The sequence below is a fragment of the Trypanosoma rangeli genome (genome assembly GCF_003719475.1).
Source record: "Trypanosoma rangeli strain AM80 chromosome Unknown Tra_15.4_contig_00055, whole genome shotgun sequence".
NCBI lineage: Eukaryota > Euglenozoa > Kinetoplastea > Trypanosomatida > Trypanosomatidae > Trypanosoma > Trypanosoma rangeli.
This window is the reverse complement of record NW_021705799.1, coordinates 1-20,456: the sequence shown is the minus strand read 5'-3', so window position 1 is coordinate 20,456 and position 20,456 is coordinate 1. Positions and strand designations below refer to the sequence as shown.

The 20,456-nt window shown below is 48.4% G+C and overlaps 8 protein-coding genes and 1 pseudogene across 8 annotated transcripts, besides 10 other annotated features; 1 reads left to right on the top strand and 8 right to left on the bottom strand.

Annotated features, from left to right (window-relative positions):
- Positions 1–17: a microsatellite.
- A 444-nt stretch (positions 18–461) lies between these two features.
- Positions 462–3,677, bottom strand: TraAM80_02417 (dynein heavy chain, cytosolic; the record flags this gene model as incomplete). The annotated part of the gene is made up of 1 exon (XM_029379420.1): positions 462–3,677. One exon carries the CDS (start codon positions 3,675–3,677, stop codon positions 462–464), a length of 3,216 nt encoding a protein of 1,071 aa, XP_029240724.1.
- Positions 3,678–3,946: 269 nt separating this feature from the next.
- Positions 3,947–4,016: a microsatellite.
- A 287-nt stretch (positions 4,017–4,303) lies between these two features.
- TraAM80_02416 (spindle assembly 6) lies at positions 4,304–6,514 on the bottom strand (the record flags this gene model as incomplete). Its single annotated transcript, XM_029379419.1, has 1 exon — positions 4,304–6,514. One exon carries the CDS (start codon positions 6,512–6,514, stop codon positions 4,304–4,306), a length of 2,211 nt encoding a protein of 736 aa, XP_029240723.1.
- Positions 6,515–6,974: 460 nt separating this feature from the next.
- Positions 6,975–7,009: a microsatellite.
- Positions 7,010–7,054: 45 nt separating this feature from the next.
- Positions 7,055–7,102: a sequence feature (GA-rich).
- A 543-nt stretch (positions 7,103–7,645) lies between these two features.
- Positions 7,646–8,152, bottom strand: TraAM80_02415 (uncharacterized protein; the record flags this gene model as incomplete). Its single annotated transcript, XM_029379418.1, has 1 exon — positions 7,646–8,152. The coding sequence occupies one exon, from the start codon at positions 8,150–8,152 to the stop codon at positions 7,646–7,648; it is 507 nt and encodes a 168-aa protein (XP_029240722.1).
- Positions 8,153–8,158: 6 nt separating this feature from the next.
- Positions 8,159–8,175: a microsatellite.
- A 240-nt stretch (positions 8,176–8,415) lies between these two features.
- Positions 8,416–8,437: a microsatellite.
- A 247-nt stretch (positions 8,438–8,684) lies between these two features.
- Positions 8,685–9,734, bottom strand: TraAM80_02414 (zinc finger protein, predicted; the record flags this gene model as incomplete). Its single annotated transcript, XM_029379417.1, has 1 exon — positions 8,685–9,734. One exon carries the CDS (start codon positions 9,732–9,734, stop codon positions 8,685–8,687), a length of 1,050 nt encoding a protein of 349 aa, XP_029240721.1.
- Positions 9,735–10,055: 321 nt separating this feature from the next.
- On the bottom strand, positions 10,056–10,889 carry TraAM80_02413 (3-demethylubiquinone-9 3-methyltransferase; the record flags this gene model as incomplete). Its single annotated transcript, XM_029379416.1, has 1 exon — positions 10,056–10,889. One exon carries the CDS (start codon positions 10,887–10,889, stop codon positions 10,056–10,058), a length of 834 nt encoding a protein of 277 aa, XP_029240720.1.
- Positions 10,890–12,853: 1,964 nt separating this feature from the next.
- TraAM80_02412 (uncharacterized protein) lies at positions 12,854–13,576 on the bottom strand (the record flags this gene model as incomplete). Its single annotated transcript, XM_029379415.1, has 1 exon — positions 12,854–13,576. The coding sequence occupies one exon, from the start codon at positions 13,574–13,576 to the stop codon at positions 12,854–12,856; it is 723 nt and encodes a 240-aa protein (XP_029240719.1).
- A 482-nt stretch (positions 13,577–14,058) lies between these two features.
- Positions 14,059–14,085: a microsatellite.
- Positions 14,086–14,341: 256 nt separating this feature from the next.
- Positions 14,342–14,373: a microsatellite.
- Positions 14,374–14,444: 71 nt separating this feature from the next.
- Positions 14,445–14,483: a sequence feature (GA-rich).
- Positions 14,484–14,571: 88 nt separating this feature from the next.
- Positions 14,572–16,017, bottom strand: TraAM80_02411 (uncharacterized protein; the record flags this gene model as incomplete). Its single annotated transcript, XM_029379414.1, has 1 exon — positions 14,572–16,017. The coding sequence occupies one exon, from the start codon at positions 16,015–16,017 to the stop codon at positions 14,572–14,574; it is 1,446 nt and encodes a 481-aa protein (XP_029240718.1).
- A 254-nt stretch (positions 16,018–16,271) lies between these two features.
- Positions 16,272–16,318: a microsatellite.
- A 423-nt stretch (positions 16,319–16,741) lies between these two features.
- On the bottom strand, positions 16,742–18,919 carry TraAM80_02410 (putative synaptojanin (N-terminal domain), putative,inositol/phosphatidylinositol phosphatase; the record flags this gene model as incomplete). Its single annotated transcript, XM_029379413.1, has 1 exon — positions 16,742–18,919. One exon carries the CDS (start codon positions 18,917–18,919, stop codon positions 16,742–16,744), a length of 2,178 nt encoding a protein of 725 aa, XP_029240717.1.
- Positions 18,920–20,035: 1,116 nt separating this feature from the next.
- On the top strand, positions 20,036–20,455 carry TraAM80_02409 (hypothetical protein; annotated as a pseudogene).
- The last annotated feature ends 1 nt before the right edge of the window (position 20,456 follows it).

Here is a 20,456-nt window from a genome sequence, read left to right as displayed (position 1 = left end):
ATATATATATATATATAGACTGCGCCAAATCACAGAAGTAATCGCAAGGCACATATAATGAAAATGGAGTAAAAAAGAAAACGGCTCTTCAAGGCAATGAAGCAGAAATAAGAATACATGCAAAATATGCATCAAAAAACAACATCTTATTCATCTTCATTGCTCCTCTTTACAGAAATCAATTGCAGTCAAACCATTACTTTGGGCACAGAGAGTGGGCTCCAAGATACAGTATAAAGGCTGCTCCATCCGTTCAGCTCCTTTCTTCCCTTCCCTGCCTCCTCCCAAGTTTCTCTTTTTTTTTTTGTCATTTTCTCGTCGTATAATCGAATCTGTACGTGCGACACGGTACGTTACACACTCAACAGGTGTGTAACATTAACCGTGTAGAAAGCTGATCCCCATATAGTTTTTAAAAGTCTTTTTCCTCATATGGCCGGGGATAGCAAATCTCATTGCTTTTAAGCCCCCAACACGTAAGCTTTTGATCCCCCACCGCTGGAGGGCTGAAATTCACGTCGCTGATGCGACACACTGGCGCGCAACTCCTCCAACTCCTCTTCCTTCGCGCGCAGTTGCCGCTTCAAGGAGTCAATCCCTTCTTCAGGGGAAAACCGGTGAGCGTACAATCTTTCCAACTCGTAATAGTTGCACTCCTCTAAACGAGACGTAATATCTTCAGCGGGTATCGTTGGGTCATGACGAAGGTCAAAGGAGACGTAGAGGCTCATGCCCTCATCACGGTATTTGAGATTCAAAACGTACTCCTCTGGTATATGGCACGCGGAAGAGACACCACGCACAAGTGCCTTTTCCAGAGCTTCAGGGGTGTCGGCGATGACGCGACCCCAATCATCGCCTCCAAATTTCTTCCAATGCCACGTGGTGTAGTTTGAATCGGTAGTGTGGGGGCGCCACCGTTCATCGTGGATGAGAGCGTCTTCCAAGGCATCTGCAGCCGTCTTTAAATATGACTCCAACATTTTCGCGTCGGCAGCCTGTGCATCACGTTCCTCTTGCATCACTGCGCAGGAAGCCTTCAGCCTTGCAAAGCAGTCCCGCAGAGCCTGGAGTGAGGCCCCTTCATTCTTCATCCCCTCCGCCTCTAGCATTTCCTCCAACTGCCGATCGAACGTAGCAATGGTGCCACGCAGTTTCGCAACCTGCTCACGGGCATCACGACCGTCGTTTGCGGAGCCACTCATCCTAGATCCTTTGGAACTTGAACGCGCAGTCCCCGGCCTTGCCGCAACTTCGTTTTGTAGTTCTCGAAACATTTCCTTGAGTGCCGCATGCTTCTCCACTTCCTGGCTCAGGTCAAATCTCAGTGCCTTAGTTTCCTCCTCTAATAACTGATTCTTCCGTTGTTCTTGTACAAGCACCTCTTGAATCAACTCGCGATCACGCATTTCCTCCACTAGACGATCCCGCAAAATAATAGCGTTGTCTTCGGCTAACTCCCTCGACACCTCAGAAACCTCCGAAGTAGATAGTCGTCGTACCGGAGTGCCAGTTCGAAGAGGAAGACGACGGTATGCCGCCTCTTGAGTTGGCGTCGGATTTCGTGAGAAGCGCCTCAGCGATGACTCACTGGATGGCCCAGAGGAGTGTGAACCACAAAGCGTCTTTAGTGCCCGCTTCAACGCCCGCCGCTGCCTTTTGTGCCGTTCGTGCCCCTCCTCCTCGCCGCCGTACGCAAGCGAGTCCTCAAGAATCGACACTGTTTTCGTTTGACGCTTCTCACAAATCGAAAGTTCATCACGCACCAAATTCAACTCTCGAAGACCCTCTTGCTGCATTTCCGCAATTGCAAGATCCTTAGACTTGCGCAGTTCAAACAGAAGAAGAGCTAACCATTGCCGCGCTTCTTTCGCAGCCACTCGCATCCGTCCAACCTCTTCGTCATGGCGTATGCGAAATTGTCGCAATTGCATCATGGAGGCATCATCAAAGGCGTTTCGAGCCTCTTCCCATACCTCACTCCTCATGTTTTTTCGCATCCACTGCAATTCCTCATCGTGTTTGGTTTGCATGGTGCGTAGTGCACGCTCCTTCTCGCAGAGATTCCCCTCCAACTCCTGCACTCGCTTTTGGGCGGCTGGAAGTTGCACAGCATCGCTCTTGCTGCGGCGGGAAAAACTGGTACCAGCAGCGATAGCTCGACGAAGGATATTATGCAATGCGGTGGTGTACCAAACATGCTTCTGGTAGAGAGTCTCCAACTCACGTACTAAAATGTGTTCCCGTTCCATTGACTGATCATACAAGAGTTTTTTCACTTGCACTGCCTCACGCGATTTATGAAGCTCATTGTCCATAACACTGGCAATACCAACAGGCGATCCAAACCCCACACGCCCCTGCCTTCCGGACGCAGCGGAGCGGATGCAGGCAAGACGATCTCGTTGAATAGTCATGCTCTTTAGCGCAGACATGGGAAATGACGTGGAAGGGACAAACTTGCAGAATACAGATGAACGTACGACGACGGCCACCTTATCGCTGCGCACAAACGGGACTTTACCGAGATCTTGAAAGGACCGCAAAGCATAGCGTACATTTTCTTCATCGCCTTGGTCACTACTTGTCCTTGTAAGGCCGCTGACGTTAAGATAGAAGCTCAGTTCCTGCTGCTTCTGCCTCGCCTCCTCATTTAACGCAGACAAACGCCCTTTAAGGTATTGAAGCATTGCACGAGCTTCATAGAGCTGAACTTCGCTAACCACCCACTTTTGCATGAGCGCCGCAAGGTGACTTCGTGTCTCCATGTACGCATATGTAAAGTGCGGGTTATTTAAGAAGCGCTGGGTAATAATCTCGGCCTGCACCTCATCCAACCTAGACGTGTCTGCCTCTGATAGGCTTTCCTCAAAGGCCTCCGAACACAACACGCGCTGCATTTGTTCCCACTCCTCTTCGCTTCGTTCCACCAACAATTCAATACCAAGAAGTGAAAACACTGCCTGAGTTGCTAATCGCAACACACCTGGTGGTTTTGCCAGCTGCTGCAGCACACTCCGCTGCTCTTGAACCCTCAACCGTAGTTTTTCCCGTGCAGCTTCAGCGGTCCTTTCGGCCTCAATGACATCCTTCTCGCATGGCTCTCGTAAAATTTCGGCCTGTTCCTCCTCAATTTCATGTAGTCTTCGAAGAATGTCATATTGTGCCTCATCCCCGTGTTTACCCGCCTTCATCGTAGAATCGCTTCGTCGTTTCTCGTCTTGTGTATCAAGTGCAATTCTCCAATACGCCAAGGAAACAAGATTCGGATCAGCAGCTATGGCGCCGCTGCCGTCACCATTTCCAATGATATTGTCAGAGTTATTGACACATGCCAGAACGGTGCCAATGGACCAAGTCCACCTTCCGTCTTCTGAGACAAATTCATATCCAACTACGTCGTCCACAGCCAGGCAAGAAGCACTGTCAATTCGCTCCACACGAAAGTTCACATCATCTTTGATGACTCCCTTATCATTTTCAAATGGCGCGGCGGAAATTATTTTGTTATCACCTCCACCAGAACCTTTGCGCCAGGGTCCATTTACATCGCGACGCAAGGGAGACGAACGCGTCTCTGATCGCGTTGTGCCAGTGCTAGCCCGGCTGTGGTCTTCACGGCTATTCAGCAATAAAGCGGTGTTGTTGACAGAACCGTGGTAACCTTCCCTTTTCATTTGATCCACCTGCACTTGCCCCCCGTCCTTTGTTTCTTTCCGTTAAATCTTCAGCGTCGTTGTGCTAGTGGATTCTGCGCAACAAGGCGTCTCCCACTCCCATAAAGCGATGACAGACACGCAGAAGCAGCAGTAGCCATTGAAGGAGAAAACGCGGAGCAAACGAAAAACACAAAAAAAAAGGGGATGAAAGAACACACGTATTATTCACCCTTGCACGCATGCGTCCAACGCAAACTAACAAGAACAAACATCCAACTAAGTAAAATAGACAAACAGGTAGACACACGCACACATCACATACACACACACAGACACGCAGACATACATACAGAGACAATCGTTAAGGAGATAAAATATTGCTTGGCGTTGCACGCGTTATTCCCCCACAGTATGAGTCATGATGGCAAGAACCCACTCTTGTGAGGCAATGGCACGGGAAACACATCCCGTCCCTGCGAATCTTTTTCCTTTTGGTTCAGCACCCATAGCTACAAAAAGATTTCTATAAAAACGCATCCCAGCATGAGAAGCACAAAACAAAAACAAAAAAAAAGGCCTTCCCAAGATAGAAGAAGGAGGTAGAAAATCTATACGGTCTTATGTCATACTGAGAGTAGATCTCATCAAAAGTAAGCGCTTGGTGCGGCGGCTGCTTTTGCCATGGCTCCAGGCGTTTTTTCCATAAAGGACGCCGTATTGAGTGTGCGGTTCGCCTTGTCACCGCCATCATTGAAGAAGTTTTTGGCGGCAAACAGGTGATTCCTCGAATTCAACGCCACATTAACTGTCGTCGCATCCAAAGGCTGACGTGTGTATTTCCCATTCATTATGTGACTCTCGGATGCATTAGCCAGATTTGTCATACTGTTACCAGAGACAATTTGTGCCCCGGCCTCAAAACTATTTGCAGTTTTGTTGTTGGCGGAGTGCGGTGGATCTTGTGACGCCTTGCTCACATACTTTGGCTCACCTGCCAGGGCACCTTGCAAATTATTCTCGCTTGTATTTACAGTATTCTGAGAATGCGCTGCGGGCACACCAGAGACATCGAGGGGGCCCTGCGCGGATAAACAACCTGCATTTCGCACGGTGGTCATAGCATTCTTATTGAACTCCCTGTAGATATCATTTGCCGTCGACCCAAAGCTGTTACTCAGCCCCATGCCAAGACCAGTGTTGAGGTTGTTACCGGCGTTAGTGCTAGCCAATACAGACCAATGCCGTCCATTTACACTGGTGCTTCTCTGAAGATGAATAAGAGCATCTTGACTCTGCTTTAACTCCTGCGCAAGTTTCTCACGCGCGGCATCCGTCCTCCCCAGCTGATCCCGAAGCTCGATGTTTTTCTCTTGAAGTCCCCGTCCCCGTTCTGACGAAGATGATAACTCATCTCTCAGCCGGGTAATGGCATCCACCTTGTCTTGCAGTAGTGCATCCTGGCTGCGTAATTGATTACGCATCATACGCTCTCGCTCCTTCGCACCTTTTATGTGATTTAACTGGGTTGCAATGATATGATGAGCCTTCTTTAGTGACAGCTCGTTCTTTTTGTTCTGCTCGGTTAGTTGGTCATTTTGTGAGGTAATGATGCGAATGTAGCTATCCTGCTTCTGGTACTGCTCCCGCAGCGACTGGACCTCGTCATCACGTGACTTTAGGGTCTGCACCAAACCCCGCACACGCTCTTGCAGTTTAACAGAATGAAGCTCATTATCGCAGATGGAGCGGGTGGCGTTCGAACGAAAGCTCTGAAGCTCATGATTGGAGGAGCGAAGCTCCTCCAACTCCTGCGCCTGGGCACTGCATTTATCCTCAGCCACGCGAAGCTGTGACTGCAAAGTCACGATGGACGACTCTAGCGAAGTCACACGCCTATTGGCCTCATACAAATTCTTGTCCTTTGTTCGCACATCCTCCATGAGTCGCGCCTGGACCTCGTCTGCTTTGCACGTAGAACGACGGAGTTCGGCCTCCATGGAGCTGCGGAGCCGCGCAAGTTCGTTGGCGTGCTCCTCACGCAACTGACTGACACTGGCCAACTGATTTTTTTCTGATTTCGCCACTTCAAGCCTCAGCTCTTCCCGCAGCGAGTCACAGCCTTCCTGCAGTGTCGCCACCTCACTTTTCAATGATTCGATATTTGCAGTTGCAGCGGCGGCGGCGGAGCGGTGCTCCTCCACCTCCCGCATGTACGCCCGTTCAAAGTGTTGGAAGCGTTCTGCCAGGTATCGCTTCTGCCCCGCATCGCCTTGCCGCATCAGCAAGAGCGAGATGTGTTCCACCGTACGAAACTCCGTCCGCTCGAGCACCCGCAGCGTCCCGAGAAGCGTGTCTCGGTTGTCTACGACAAAACAAACCGAATATGGCATGGCTCCACTAGCAATACCGTTTAACATGGAGACAAGATACTTGGGAAACCCACTGAAGTCCACAAGAAGCTCCAACCGTTGCTTGAATGAACCGTAGTCATCCTCAAGCAGCTCAAGTTCAAATAAAAAGAACGGGTCCGTGGTGTCTGTCAAACGCACACACACTTTTCGTGAAAGGCCGTTCACTCCGCCACGCCCTGTCTGAACAAAGATACCCAGCTCGCGACACACCTCTTCACGATCTTCCAATTTAAGATACACAGGAATAAGAATCTCAAGCAACACCGTGTCTTCAGGAGCCACTGATCCTGCCGTCTGACGCGTGGCTACTGCTGACGTTGAAGATGCCGCTGCCACCGCCTTGAAGGGGCCACTCATCGTCGACACATCATACAATAGACTGCGGTGGCAATCTCTATGCGCCGTCATGTCACGCAAAACACTTACATCACCACTGCGGGTCATCTATAAGTATCTATGTATATATGCAACGGGATTAGTACAATGAAATAAAGTGTCTTTGCTTTACTTCCTCCGCGCTTGATGCTTCAACACCAGCGATCCCTCTCTATTTCTCTCTCTATATATATATGTGCCCTCACCTCCACACCAGCCACGCTGTTTGGTTGTGCGGCGCACCTTTCCTCTTCCAGAAGTCACAACAACAACAGGGGAGCAACGTCAGGAAGATTGTGGCAACCGAAACAAAAAAAACGTTAAAAACACGGCGTGTATACGATAAACCCCGCCCTGGAATTGCCAGTACAGGTCTTTAAAAAAAGTGTCGTTAGAAAGACAGTGGGAAATAACAGAAATCGAATGATGGCAATGATGTGCTCCGTGCCTTTTTGAGGCAGTCGAGCAAAGACGAAAGTCGCTAGGAAATGGATCATTCAGAAGGATAACAACTAAGGCAAAAACCGCCAGAAAAGGAAATGAAAAGAAAAATAAACACAAAGAGGAGGAACCCAATCACATGACCCTTCTATTCGTATCCCTCAATCATCTTTCTCTTTCTCCCTTTCTCTCTCTCTCTCTCGCTTTGCCCCTCTCAGAGCTGCACTCCTGTGTGCTTCGTCATCCCCACCTTCTCGAGTCACACAGCAAACACCTACACATCGGTAATCGCCGGAGCGCACACATTTAGCCCTCCCCCTTCCCAAACAACAGTAATGAAAAACAAAAAGAATAAGAAAAGGGAAAAACGCCACTCAGCAACCGTCGAAGTCATCATACCAACCATTGTCTCTCCCTCACTTCTTACCTATCCTCGCTGTATACTTAATTCATCATGTTTGTTTGTCGTATTGCCCGTAGTGTTCTTTTTTTTTTTTGCTTATCTTCGACATAAGAACTTTGTGGCTCATCCTTACTTTTCCTTCTTGTTGTTATTGTGGTCAAAAACGAACATCTGTGATAAAAGCGGCGCCCTAGGGAAAAAGCAGCGTTGCTGCTGTCGTCTGCCTCTCTCCTCATCTCATCGTCATTCGTCTCCTGCTATGTACCTCTTCCCTTTTTTTTCACTCCCCTCTTCCCACCACGGTCTTTGTGCAGAAGCAAACACTTGTCGCTCCCTACCTCCAACTCCTTCTCAGCCTAGTTCCCGTTGCGGTTGTCATGCACAAAGCGACGGCGTAGTGCCGTGTCCCGCTGTTGACGAACGTTCGCCTCGTTGTGCCCTTCCTCTCCCACTACGTCGTTTGCAGCTCCAAAAGCAGTTCGTCGAGACATCTTAATATGCTCATCAAAGGACTTGCGAGCGGAGGTGCTTGAGACACGGTCTGCAACGTAGTCCACTGTTGTCTGATAGTAGGGGGTCTCGTTCAGTGCCATGGCTACAAAGAGGAAAATGAGGACGTTGCGAGCCAGTGCCAGATGTGCCGCCTTGCTTTCGGGGTCCTGACGCCACCTTCGGCGAAACCAAGAGATGATGGGCATGCCCCACGTTTTTGGCAGCCACCAGTCTGCCGTGTCGTGCAGGAGCACCACGAGGGGAATACCTGCGGCGACAGCGATTGCCAGTGACCTGCTACGGATGACCGGAATGTTGAGGGCCTCTGCCCGATGCACAAGCGAACTGACGGTGAGAGCCACAGTATCCATGGTTCCTTATTATTATTATTATTGTATTGGTGTGTTTGCGCGGGTTGCTTGTTTGCTTGTTGTGTCTCCCCCCTAACGTTATTATTATCGAATGTTCTCGGTATTATTGAGGAAAGAGAAAAAGTAGGGTAAAGACGATAAAAAATAAAGATCAGCGAAGCGAACGAATAAAGCATAACGTATGGCACCAAATGTGACGGGCGCAATATGGCCCTCGTCATTGCTGCAAATCCACACTTTCGCTATAACTACCGGAGGGGCAGGGTTGGTTGGTTGGTTGGTGGTGGAAGCAAATATCGTCCAATATATATATATATACCACCATGCTTCCCACTTCTTTTCGGCGTTCTCCTCCTCTTAAACACCTAATAAGATCAAAGCAGAACGGTCACCACCTCTGTAACTCCCTCGCACCTGCTTTCGGATGTTCCGCACGCAGACATACAGAGGGAATACAGTACAAAAAAAAAAGAACGTGGACGAAGGCGACTAGAAAGTTTCATTTGCTGGCAAAACTAATTTGCCGTCCTTTTTAGCAGTTTGTTATAGGACGACGACCAAGCTGCGCACAGTCGTCACATATTTTTGTCGCGACAGTAAACCCCAAAGCTGGAATCGTAGCTTTTGCCATACTACAAAACTCACATACTAGCCGGCCGCAGCTTCTACAATGGTGGCGAGAGAAGCGACCAATAGAGGCGTTACAAATTGTGCATTTATTAGAAGAGTTGTCCGGCTGCCACACCTTGATATTTAGACGCGTCTGACGCAGACACAGTGGGCAATCCCACTCCTTTGGAGGAACCACAAACTTTGTGCCACATCTGGGGCACTTGGGCGTATACGTTCGGTTAAGAAGGTCTTTCGTAGCCGCAGGTGGAGCCTTTAACGTGTGCTCGACGGGTTTCTGTTCAATGTTTTGATTGCAAGCGCCAAATTCTAGCGGATGGCGGGCAACATATTCCTCCCAGACCTTTCTTTGTGAGGACGAGTTTTCGGCAGTATGCTTTTGCCGTTCCGCCTCTAAGGCATCCTGCTGCTCCTGCAGTTCACGTTCACGTGCCTCTCGCCGCTTCCGCCTCTTCTCTGCCTTACGCTGGCGCTCTTCCTCCTCCGCCGCCAGCATCGCGGCCTCCTCTGCTGCTGCTGCTGCTGCTGCTGCTGCTGCTGCGGCGGCGGCCTCCTCCTCTGCTGACTCCTCTCGACACTTGCGACGTGCCTCGCGTCGCTCACGCCGCGCCTCTGCCGCTTGCCGTTCCGCCTCTTCAAGTTCCTCCTGCTGGCGCCGCGCACGTTCATCCGCCTCTCGCTCAGCTACAAGTTGCTGTTCTCTTCTGTGCAGCTCCAACTCACGACGCGCCGCCTCCTCCTGCCGGGCCTTTAGGGCAGCGCGGAGCTCTTTCCAGATTTCCTCGACGTGACGATCGGACGACATCTCCCCGTAAATTCTTGCCATATCCCTCACAGAGACGTATTTGAGCAACGCCATATCCTCGTCCGTGTATCCGGCCCGCAGCGACTTCAAAAGCCGCTGCACAGGCTCTCCAAGGTCCTCGAAACGGATTGTGCCCTTGGCAGTCATTGATGTCTAACTCCACTACCTCGCATCAAAGCCGCAGGCACACCGTGTAAAAGAAAATAAAACGGAAGAAAAATAATGATACTTCGGAATCTCAAAAAGAAAAGCAGAAATAATGCCTCTACACACCACACTATAGGAAAATCCATGACTTTGCACATCCCTACCAATTTCAGATGAACACCCTTCCCTCAATTCCGCTGCTTCCTATCGGAGGGGAAAAAAGGCGCACGAGAGGCAACTAAACAATTTAATTGTTTTCTGTTTTCGGCTTTCGTTTTCCTCTCCTCCTGCCTCAAGCAGCCCATATGAGTCCGGCAAGTCTCACGGAGTGTGGTTTGACGTGGGAGCTGCCATCTTCAAACCAGACCAAAAGTAGTGCCCCGTATCAAAGCCTTTTGTAAGCGAAAATCCCAACTGCAGTTGTCGGGTAGCCAAAGACATCCATACGTCTGGACACGTCACAATATACTGAAGATCCACTTGACGTACGTGATGCTGTTGCGCACACCTGGAAACGTCCTTGGGGGGAACGAACTTTGACCAATCATGTGTACCTGGCCTCACCAATCCTGTGAGATACTCCGCAACAGCAATATGACTAATGGCTGTTCTAATAGACTTATCCATTGTGGAGAGAATAAGCACCCCGCCCGGGCTTGTCGCGTCGCAAAGATCTTGCAAAAAAACCGGGGCGTCCTCAACGTGTTCAATAACCTCCGAGGCGACCACAAGATCAAATTGCTGCTTCTCTTCAGCTACAATTGTGTTGAGGGATACGTGGCGATATACGAGCAACGCCGCAGCGTCATGTGAGGTGCAAGAGTCCAATTCACGCAAAGTCCGCTCACGACGTTGTTGCGCCACAGCAACGCTCTCTTCACACATGTCAATTCCAAGTACGTTACCACCTAACCGTGCAAGACTTTCGGAGAGAATGCCCCCGCCACAGCCCACGTCCAATATACGCATTCCAGGCGTAATGCCGGACGGGGCAAAAAAATCAGACCGTTTACCAAAGTGTTTGCATATATTGCTTATGTACTGCACGCGCAGAGGGTTGAAGGCATGCAGGGTACGAAGCGGGCCATTTGGGTTCCACCAATGGCTTTGAAGCTCACGAAACTTTGCGATTTCGGCGGCAGATACACCGCGCATGGCCCTCTGCATGTATTCTTCACTAACACAGAATGAGTGAAAAGAAGAATGGCTGAAAGCATAAGCGAAAAATTAAATTCATGCGGGCGCAACAAAAAAAAAAAAACTCAACAAAATAATAATAACAATGAAATTAAAAAGCAATGCGAAAGTTCAAAATCTACTCCCACCTTCCCTCTCCCCGTGCGCCTCTCCCGCTCAAGCTCATGAGGCAAAAAAAGAGTGAAAGGAGAGGAGAAATTAACGCTACCCCCCACCCCCACGACGCCCTCAACCGCCTCCTTTCTTCCTCACTCATCCAGCAGAGGCCTGACAGTAGTGAGTAGACACTGAGACCACAAAGGTGTGTTTAGCGATTTGTTTTTCCCTTCATGGGCACCCGTTGCCGCACGCAGGCATAGAGTTGGGTACAATAACAAACTCGGGAGGAAAAGCGACAGAATACTTGAAAAAAACAAAATAAAAATAGAAACGCACACGCACAAAAAAAACACACACATCCAAAGCAATTTCAGATAACCATAAAAAGAAAACATCGACAAGGCCATAAGCACATGTGCCACCGCACGCGACATAAAGACGAAACGCGCGAAGGCAGCACCCAGTCATAAACTGCGTGTGTGAACAGGGGGTGAGACACCCAAACACATTACGCTCAACACAACGGGTGACAAGAGCGGTCTGCCAGTGCCACAGCAGGCATCCTTGAATGTTCCCATAGATACCAACCGTACGAATTTCCCCTCACTCATTCCCGCCTTCTATTCTTCAATGGGCAGTTGAATATCCGTGCATATATATATATATATCAAAAGCAGCCTGGTTTGTATTTTTTAGTTGCTGCTTTCTTTACCTTTTTTGTTTGACTTTGTTCTGGACCCTGCCCCAGTTCACTGGAATTGTCAAAAAGCCTGTCGGTGACTTTCTCAGAACCCCGGTCACAGCTCTTTTTCTCTCTCTCCTCTTCCACCCTTTTCGTGCGACTCTCGGTTCATTTCCCGTCCGCCTTCACCGTAACACAGCCTGCTCGCTCTGAATTAGCGCCACTAAGCAACGCACCGCATTGCCTACTAGACGCACATGCGCCAGCAGCAGGTCAAATGTAAGCACGGCAGCCAACAACCAACGACACCCCACACGAGGCGGAGAAAAAAAACATCATCAATCACTGCGCGGCACACATAAAACAGCAGCAAAAAGGACGCAAGCACGACCAGGCAGGCAGGGTGCAAAGAGCTGGCACAACCAACATGCATCCAGTGCGGAAGGGCGCCCGGAAAACAGAAGCACGTGACGAGAAAGAAGTCAATAGAGTCGCAGACACACAAAAAAACAAAAAACTAAAACTAAAAAACGGTTCATTCGTTTTAATTGTTTCTGTTGATTTTATTACTATTATTTTTTTTGTCTCCTGAACAAAGGTTCATGAAGTACCCCCTGACGCCTCCATTATCCGTGCGCAAGGCAAGAAGCACACGTAAACCAAAAACAAAGACTCGGGGGAGGGGGGGTAACATTAGATAGGGCAGCGTACTACTGATGATGGAGTCCCCACAACAACAAAAGTGAGGGAAAGCAAACTCAAGAAAATTCGTTGAACTCCTCTTCTTCTCCCACCTCCCCCATGCAGAAATAGAACAGAACAAAATTGCCTCGTTTTTGTTTTGTACCTTTTTACTCAACTCATTTCGTACTTCGTGTGTGCGACTCAACAGAAGGAATTCCAATGGGCTCCCCACATCAATCACTGGACATACAGAGAACACTTACCAACACTGTTATGCCCCTAACGCCAGCAGCGTCTTGTCATCCCACACAAACCCAGTTCACTTTCCGGGCAAACACGGCAAAAAAAAAAGAGGTGTTGACGCATGTGCTCCTTGCATTCTCAGCATCCCCGTTTTCCCATTCTTTTTCCGTTTTGCACTTGTTACTAGTCCCTCCTTGCTCATCAGCGATGTTAACTAAAGAATTCCCAACGCAGAGGCCCAGGATTCCTTCTTGGTAGTGATTGCCAGTAGTGTCTTGTCGGTGATCAACTCCGGACGCACATTCGCGCGACGGAGGCGCACAATCGCCTCAATTGCCTCTTTGTTCTGAAGGCAATGCTTCAAGGTGGCAGGGCAGTTGTGATCACCCATAATAACGTCAAAAATAGGAGAACGAAGAGTCATGTGAGATAAACCGCCTTCATGCTCTTCAATTCGCGATGTGAATGGGACCTTCAGCAACCGCCTTGGTTGCTCTGCATTAGAATTCCTAGAATGAACAAGCAATTGGTTTCCGCTGGAGTCTTCTTGCAACTCTGACGGCTCGCTCCTGTCAAAGCTGGATACAACGGATCCCTTGTCATGAGGTTCTATTTCCAGGCTGGGTGCAACGACGAAAGGAGCCCATCCCAAGAAGGGTCGGCTGTGCGCAAGCACGTAGAAGCCCTTAAAGTTGCACGGGTCGCGTACCGCATCGGTCATAGAAGATGACTCCACCTTCACATCAACAAAGTCAAAGCCACAGAGAATCACAATAAAGAAGTCCTCGATAAGTCTGGTACCACCCACTTGACCATTTACCTGACACGTAAAGTCATTATCATCGGTCCGAATGCTGTCAAAAACCTGACTAAAACCATACATTTGGAGATTTGGCCCAACAAGACCACGACAAAACGGGCTCCAAAACCGCTTCATCACACTTCGCGGAGCGAGCAAATGGGCTCCCTTGTGAATAGGGCTGTAACAGCAATGCGTGTACCACGACATGATTGTAATATTATCAGTCGGTGTAACTTCCTTCTTTTCCTCCGCCCAATGTCCGCTACTCCCCTCAACTTATTAGGCGCCGGTATAGAAAGGTAAGGGAGAAACGGCTGTAAAAGGACTTGCCAAGTGTAAATATGTGTGTGTATGTGTGTAGAAACAGCTATATATATAGCCACTTCCAAGAAGGTGAATTGGCTCTTCCTTTCTTTTTTGCGTATGGACCGATGGCAAAGTCCCCCCCCCCTTCCTCTTTTATCCTCTTCTCTATCCTGCTCTCTCTCTAATTATGTATAGAACGACCTGTAGGACCCCTTTTTGGGTCGCTGAGTCCCGTCGCTGCTTAGTAACCAAAAAGCAATGTTGGAGAGAATAGTTGAGGTGGCTGACACGTAAGGAAAAGCGGTGAAGTCCAACAAAACACCAACAACAACAAAAACTGTATCCCTTCCCTCGCCATGGTGAACCACCACAACTCGGAGGCGACAGGATGGACAAGCAACGAAAAACCAACCGTGTACGCTTGGACTCCCACAGACAGAAACAAAGGTAACAATAATATGTTTAAGGAAGGGATCGTCCTAGCGTGTAAGTTGAAGTTGTGTAGAGATATGAGTTTAAAATGATTGGAGGTTCTCTGACAACAACATTGCAGTGCAGTGCAAAAATCAAAATGTAATGGGTTGGAAAAAGGTTCAAAACAAAACCAAAATGCAAGACCAAACAAATAACTAGAGAAAATACAATAGCAGGCGTTAACAAGATGTAGGCGTCTACATTCGTGGGCCAACTTGTCTCTCTCTATCTTCTGCCTCTTCCCTTCCTCCCCCTCCCCCTCGCACGACCAATGTAAAGCAAAACCGACAACAACAACAGCAGCACACGAACAAACAAATTAAAAAAAAAACATGATACGTTCGCCATGCTCATTTCTTAGACCATACGTGATGCCCCTTCCCACGTCGCCTGCGTTCTCTATGGGCATGCATCGCCAGTACACGTTCTCCCCAAAGTGACTGTGCGTCCTTCATGCGGTCCAAATTCTTTGGATTCGTGCAGATGTCCTTGTATAGATCAGTCTCTTCTTCTTCTGGTGTCGCGATCCGTCGTTCCTCCCCTGGCAAAGAAGGCATTAGCTTTTCAGACCGCGTTAGACGCACCGCGTAAATCCCCGTTCGCTTAAACTGCGGTGTGTAAAAAGCGAACTCTGGTGCGTCCCACAAGAATTCCACTTTTTCTACAAGCGTGTCATAGTCCTCGCCTGTAATAGTACTACAGTAGCGTAAAACAGTTGAAGAACGCGACGCATTTAGAGGATCCGTCTCTACCGCGGCATCTTTAAAGAAAAAGGGATGATATCCCGTTGGCCACACCACAGAGGTACCCGTAAACAACATCACCACTAAAAGGATTCCCTTTGGCCCTAAAAGACGTAAACCCTCCCGAATCAACGCGCAGGAGTCGTTCACAGGGATAAGGTGTAAAATTCCATGAAGCAGCACGTGTGTGGCCGACCCATCTCTGAGCGGGGAAACCCCGCCATTTACAATACGTATATGCTCTTGATATGTCATTGCATCAGCAGATACGGCATGAACCGTTTCCACACCGTAGCACCTTAACCAACGCAAAGGATCCGGTGGGCAAATAGTAAAAAGAAGATTGGCATTCCCAGTTGCGAGCTCTACTAAAACAAATCGTCTAGGCTCCTTTTTTTCACCTGTTGCATTTTTCGTCGTACATGCAGCCAATATCGCCTCTGTTGAGGGCATCTGGCATGCAAATATATAACGCTCAATACGAGCCACCACGCGCAAAAGACCTAGGGCAGACAGCACCGCATTCCCTTGACGCACCAGATCCGGCAAATACATTCCCTTACGACTGGCAATTAGCCATGGGTACACCCCATTTTTTTTCGACGAGGCGTAACGAAATCCCAATGTGAGGTTCAACGCCTGCATATCCATCGTTGTATTGTCAAGGATGCTGCATGTGCGACCTGCAACGCACTGAAGGGCAAAACCCTGGGGACAGCGAGTGACACCAGCGTTCTGCAGGATTTCCCGCACACTTGTACATCCGTGGTGGTCAAGTATCTTCATTGAAGCCTCAAAAGCGGTGGTAAACAACAATGAAACCGGGACGTGGCGATAGAGTTTAACGGAGCAGCCCTTGCCAAGTGTCACTGTCACTGGGGCAGGCGACCCTCCCGACAGCGACCAGGTCTCCTGCACCGGTGCAGACAAGAGCCAGACAGCCACAAATGAGATGACGTACAATATGATGATCAACAAAAGAAGCCCGCCAAAGTTGCATTTCACCCCCCCGATACAGCGTGCAAGCTGTTGTCCTCGGCAAAGCATACTCATCCCACTACCCACTTTAGCAAACAGCTACAATGTGATGGAAGGCAAGCCACAGAAGCGGAGCTCAAAAAACCTGCATTCACTTCAGTCTACAGGCAGTCCATCCGAAATAGCTCCACACCCACGCAAGGGATACAAAACAAAGGGGAAAATGCAACATATCATCAATATAGTGCGCTCTGCAGCACATGAACGAGAGAATACACAATCAAGAAAATTCAAACAAAGAAGCACTGCAAAGCAGACAGAGCGTAACGAAAAAAAAAAAAACCAAGTACAGACAAAAATATAAAAAAGTAAAAAAGAGGTCTGTCGCAATACTCCTGAATCCTAACAAACAAACAAACACAAGAAGGGAAGGAGAAATCCAACAACAAAAAAGGAACGGCAAAATCGTAAAAAAAAAAGAAACAAGGAACCATCCGACAAAAGTAAAAAATTTAAAAAGAATCTGCACAGCATGGCTCACGTCAGATTACATTCCGTTTCAAGGCGCCAAAAAACTTATGCCACAGGATCACTGGTACCCCATTTTGCCCTTCCTATTACTCCTCTATCGTCTACTTCATCCTTCGCTGTGTGCGTTAGTTGCAGGTGGTTCCAAGGAAGAACCGTAACCTCTCACGCCACAGGCAGCAATCGACTCACCCTCAGTGTCCCCCCAACCCACCACTCACCACCACACATCCGGAGGCCACGCCGCTTGCATCAAAGACAGGACAACCACTCATCCAAACATTGGGCGGTTTGTGTAGCTAACCCCCCCACGCTTAATAAAAAACATCAATATAATGATGTAAAGCACCCAGGCGAGTGAATAGAACAATGATCCGTTAAACATCGAACTCCGTGCCAAGAACAGGAGAATAAATGTGTTCACCCCAAGTGCAGCTATTGCGACGGCGAGACCCAAGACCATCATTTTGTTTAGTAACGAGAATGGTCGTACAAAACGCCTTTCAAGTTCGAATTGTATGAGGGCCGGATCATGTTGGCGGGTAAGTACTGAAATGATGTCCTGCTTGTCACCATCACAAAAGTTCTGTTGAAACCAACGACGCGTTGCAATGAGGACTGTCTGTTGCAGCACATACGGTCCCAAGGTACCCTTCACAAGAAATTGAAGCAAGTGAGGATCACTTCCAGCATACAATTTAGAAAGTGCTCTACCCTGCTGAGCCCAGAGTTCCTTGCACAATTTAATAGATTCTTCATACGCTTCCTCTTCCTTCTCAGAATTCTCTGCGGCCCTATCGTTGTTACCGTGATTATTATTCGCTGCGTGGTCCCGACCACGCACATACCGAATCATCCGAGGAAGCACATCAACCACAATCATAGACTGGACAAGATTAGTCCGGTCTAAGCAGTCAAGACAATTCACACGAATGTAGTGCTTCTGTTGATAACTTTGCCTCCACACCAGGGAACAGGTGTGATCTGTCTTTACATCTGAATCATTGTCCTCCGTAAAGGGCTGGGTGCACCACCTCGAGAAGTCTACACGTTTAGCCTCCTCCTCCACACCACCATTGAGTAGCTCATTTACACCTTGAAGGATCTCGTCGTACGGCAGCTTGCTCCTCAGTTTGTCCCTTAAATCATACTTAGTGTATTGAACATCAAAGGATACATCATGCCTGGCATCCGACTCACGGAACTTCGTCACAGCAAACGCAAAGGCCTTTGAAAGCGAGCACTCCACTTCACTACTAGATGTCGTATCAAGACAATGAAGCGTCGATGTGGCAGGGAGAAGTTCATTTAAGAGTTTTAGATGTAAACGAAGTCCAAATGCTGCACGACCGGGCGATGCAATGGTGATCTCCGGCGTGAGAGCCAAATTTGCCCGTTGGCTCCAGTAAAGTGGGATGGACCCTCGTAAAACCTGGTAGGAGGCCATTCGTTTCCTCCCATTAGAAGATGCGAGTACCGCATTATTTTCTTTCTCGTTTGTTTCCGCAGAAAACACCCACAAGGTCGAGATGGAAAAAATAGCACTGGTGCCAGTGCCTGCCAAATCCAACCCACGTCGGTTGTAGCGTGTACCAGCCCAACGGTAGCTGAGTCGGCTAATGAGCAGCAGCTGAACGCCATCCGCGGGTGCAGGAGACATGGCAACAAGGCCTCTGATAAATGACGGCACATACGAAAAAGAACTTCCATCGGGCAAATGCAGCGATGCGAATGCGCGAAGCAATGGAGAATTCCATTGAAAAGTGCGCAACGACTGATGGCAAACATGATTTTCCCTAGAAAGGGAAGCCCCCTCATAATCAAATGTATTCTCCGATACAGAGCCCCCAAAGTAATGTGTTGTCGGATTCTCAACCAACTCACTTGGATCCAACGCCAAACTTATTGTTGGGGAATAAAAAAAAAGCGAGCCTCCTGAGTGCTGCTCTGAATTACTACAAAACCGATCAATCAGCGCACAATATTTAGCAACAATATCCTCCGAAAGTTCCTCAGGAAAAGCAGAAAAAGAATTTTGCTGATCCCCGTCATCCTCTTTTAATCCATCTTGAATTGATGATTCGTTCTCTGGCGATGGCAGGCGCATCCATGCAAATCGTTTCACAGCAAACACCTCATGTGTTTCAGTAAAAGGCAGAGTCGCCACGTGTTCTTGTTGTGCAACATACAACAGTATAGATGTGGTTCTAAGAGGTAGAACACCGTACAGAGCGCAGCAGGGAATCCTCACCGTGCCATACCCCAAGCTGGCAGAATCAATTTGCTCAGAAGCGAGAAGTGGTGGCACGTCACAATTATCACGTTGCAACACCATAAAACGCTGCTCCTTCGGTGACCATTCCAAAAACGGCAGCTCCTCGTTCTGTGAGCAGAAGAAAACGCGGGATCCCATGGTAACAATGTCACCAGAGTACCACTGCGCGGGCATGGTGGCGTTTGCTCCCGCCTCGAGGAAAGATGCGATGAGAAGAAGTGAATAGGCACGGATAGGCGCGGGACAAAGAGTAGCCTAACTGCAACAATTCCTGAGTGCAAAAACAACAACACCAACACACACACATACGGCAAATAAAAAAAGAGGACAAAAAAGAGAGAAATGATCCAACAAGTTGGCACCACACAAACAATGCAAAAAAAAAAAACAGTCCTCACAAAGCATCGCCCAATTCAGATTGTCAAGCTTCATTCAGATAAGGGACAAACAAACTAAGTATACAAAAAACGACAAGGATTTGTCACTCTACGCCCCGCGCAGACCCTCTCCCTCCCCATAACCACCTGCACATTGTGCTGAGTAACGGCAAAAACATGAGTTCCAACAACAGTACTTGAATTCTTATCCATCAGCTTCACATCGGAGACGTTGCCGACAGTAAGAAGCATATCCTCATCAACTGAAGAAATTATATCGCCCCAATCAAACCCCTCCACCAAAAAAAAAGTTTTTTTTTTTCCATGGTCTTTCGCATCAACAAGAGACGGAAAATCTATTGCAACTCTTACCTTTTCGGCAACATAAAAAAAAAGGCTCAGTCAAACCAAATATTTATATACCCTTTTCTAAACGTCTTCCATTAAGCCCATTCTGTAGGTGCGGAGAGAGTAAGAGCATAAAGTTTTCTTCACTCAGCATCCCACATCTTATACCTTTATCTAGTGGCCAAAACACTATTGCTTCTAAGAAATACAGTAAACCACATTATCTTCGGGTAAAAAACACCATCACTCCCCTCATTTCAAACTGCTTTAGCCACTCATTCAACAGTGCCCCCTCTACAACCATTCTTTGTACACACCAAAAACTGACGTTGGCTAGCCTATTTCGTGAAAGAGAACGCTGAGGTAAAAACAAAAAGAAAAGAACGGTGTCTTTGAGGTCCTACAAAAAGCCGTCAGACGGAGAGTTTACCCAAAAGCGCATTACAACCATGTCTACAACCCAAGCATAAAAACACACAATTGAATGCCAAGATAAAAGCATAAAAAGATGCAAGCCGTTAACGATCCCTCGGACACACTGCGCTTCCAACAGCGCCCAAAAACACGGGGAAAAACAAAACAGAGTAATAATAATAAATAAACGCAAGTAAAAGATCAGAAAGAGAGCGCGGAAGTTGGGTCTCGGTCGCAGGGCACGCGCTGCTGGAATATTGTGCGGTGCCCCCCAATCTCGTTAAGACACTTGTGTTCAATCCATGTTCGAGGAGTTGTCATAAGACCGTCGTAAGTGGGCTATCGTCATCGACCCGTGTCACCGCGTTGCGGCAGCAGGAGGACCGCCACCGCGCGCACAGCTGCAAGCAAAGTGGCGAGAAAAAAAGAAGAGAAAGAAAGAGAGAGAGGGCGTGGCGTGCGCACCAACGCGCACCGCCGCAGAGACGCCGTCAGCCGGGGAAAGAAGAGTATTCTCCAACGCGATTGTTGTCATTCAAAAAGCTCAGAGACTCCAGTCGGTTGTTGTCATC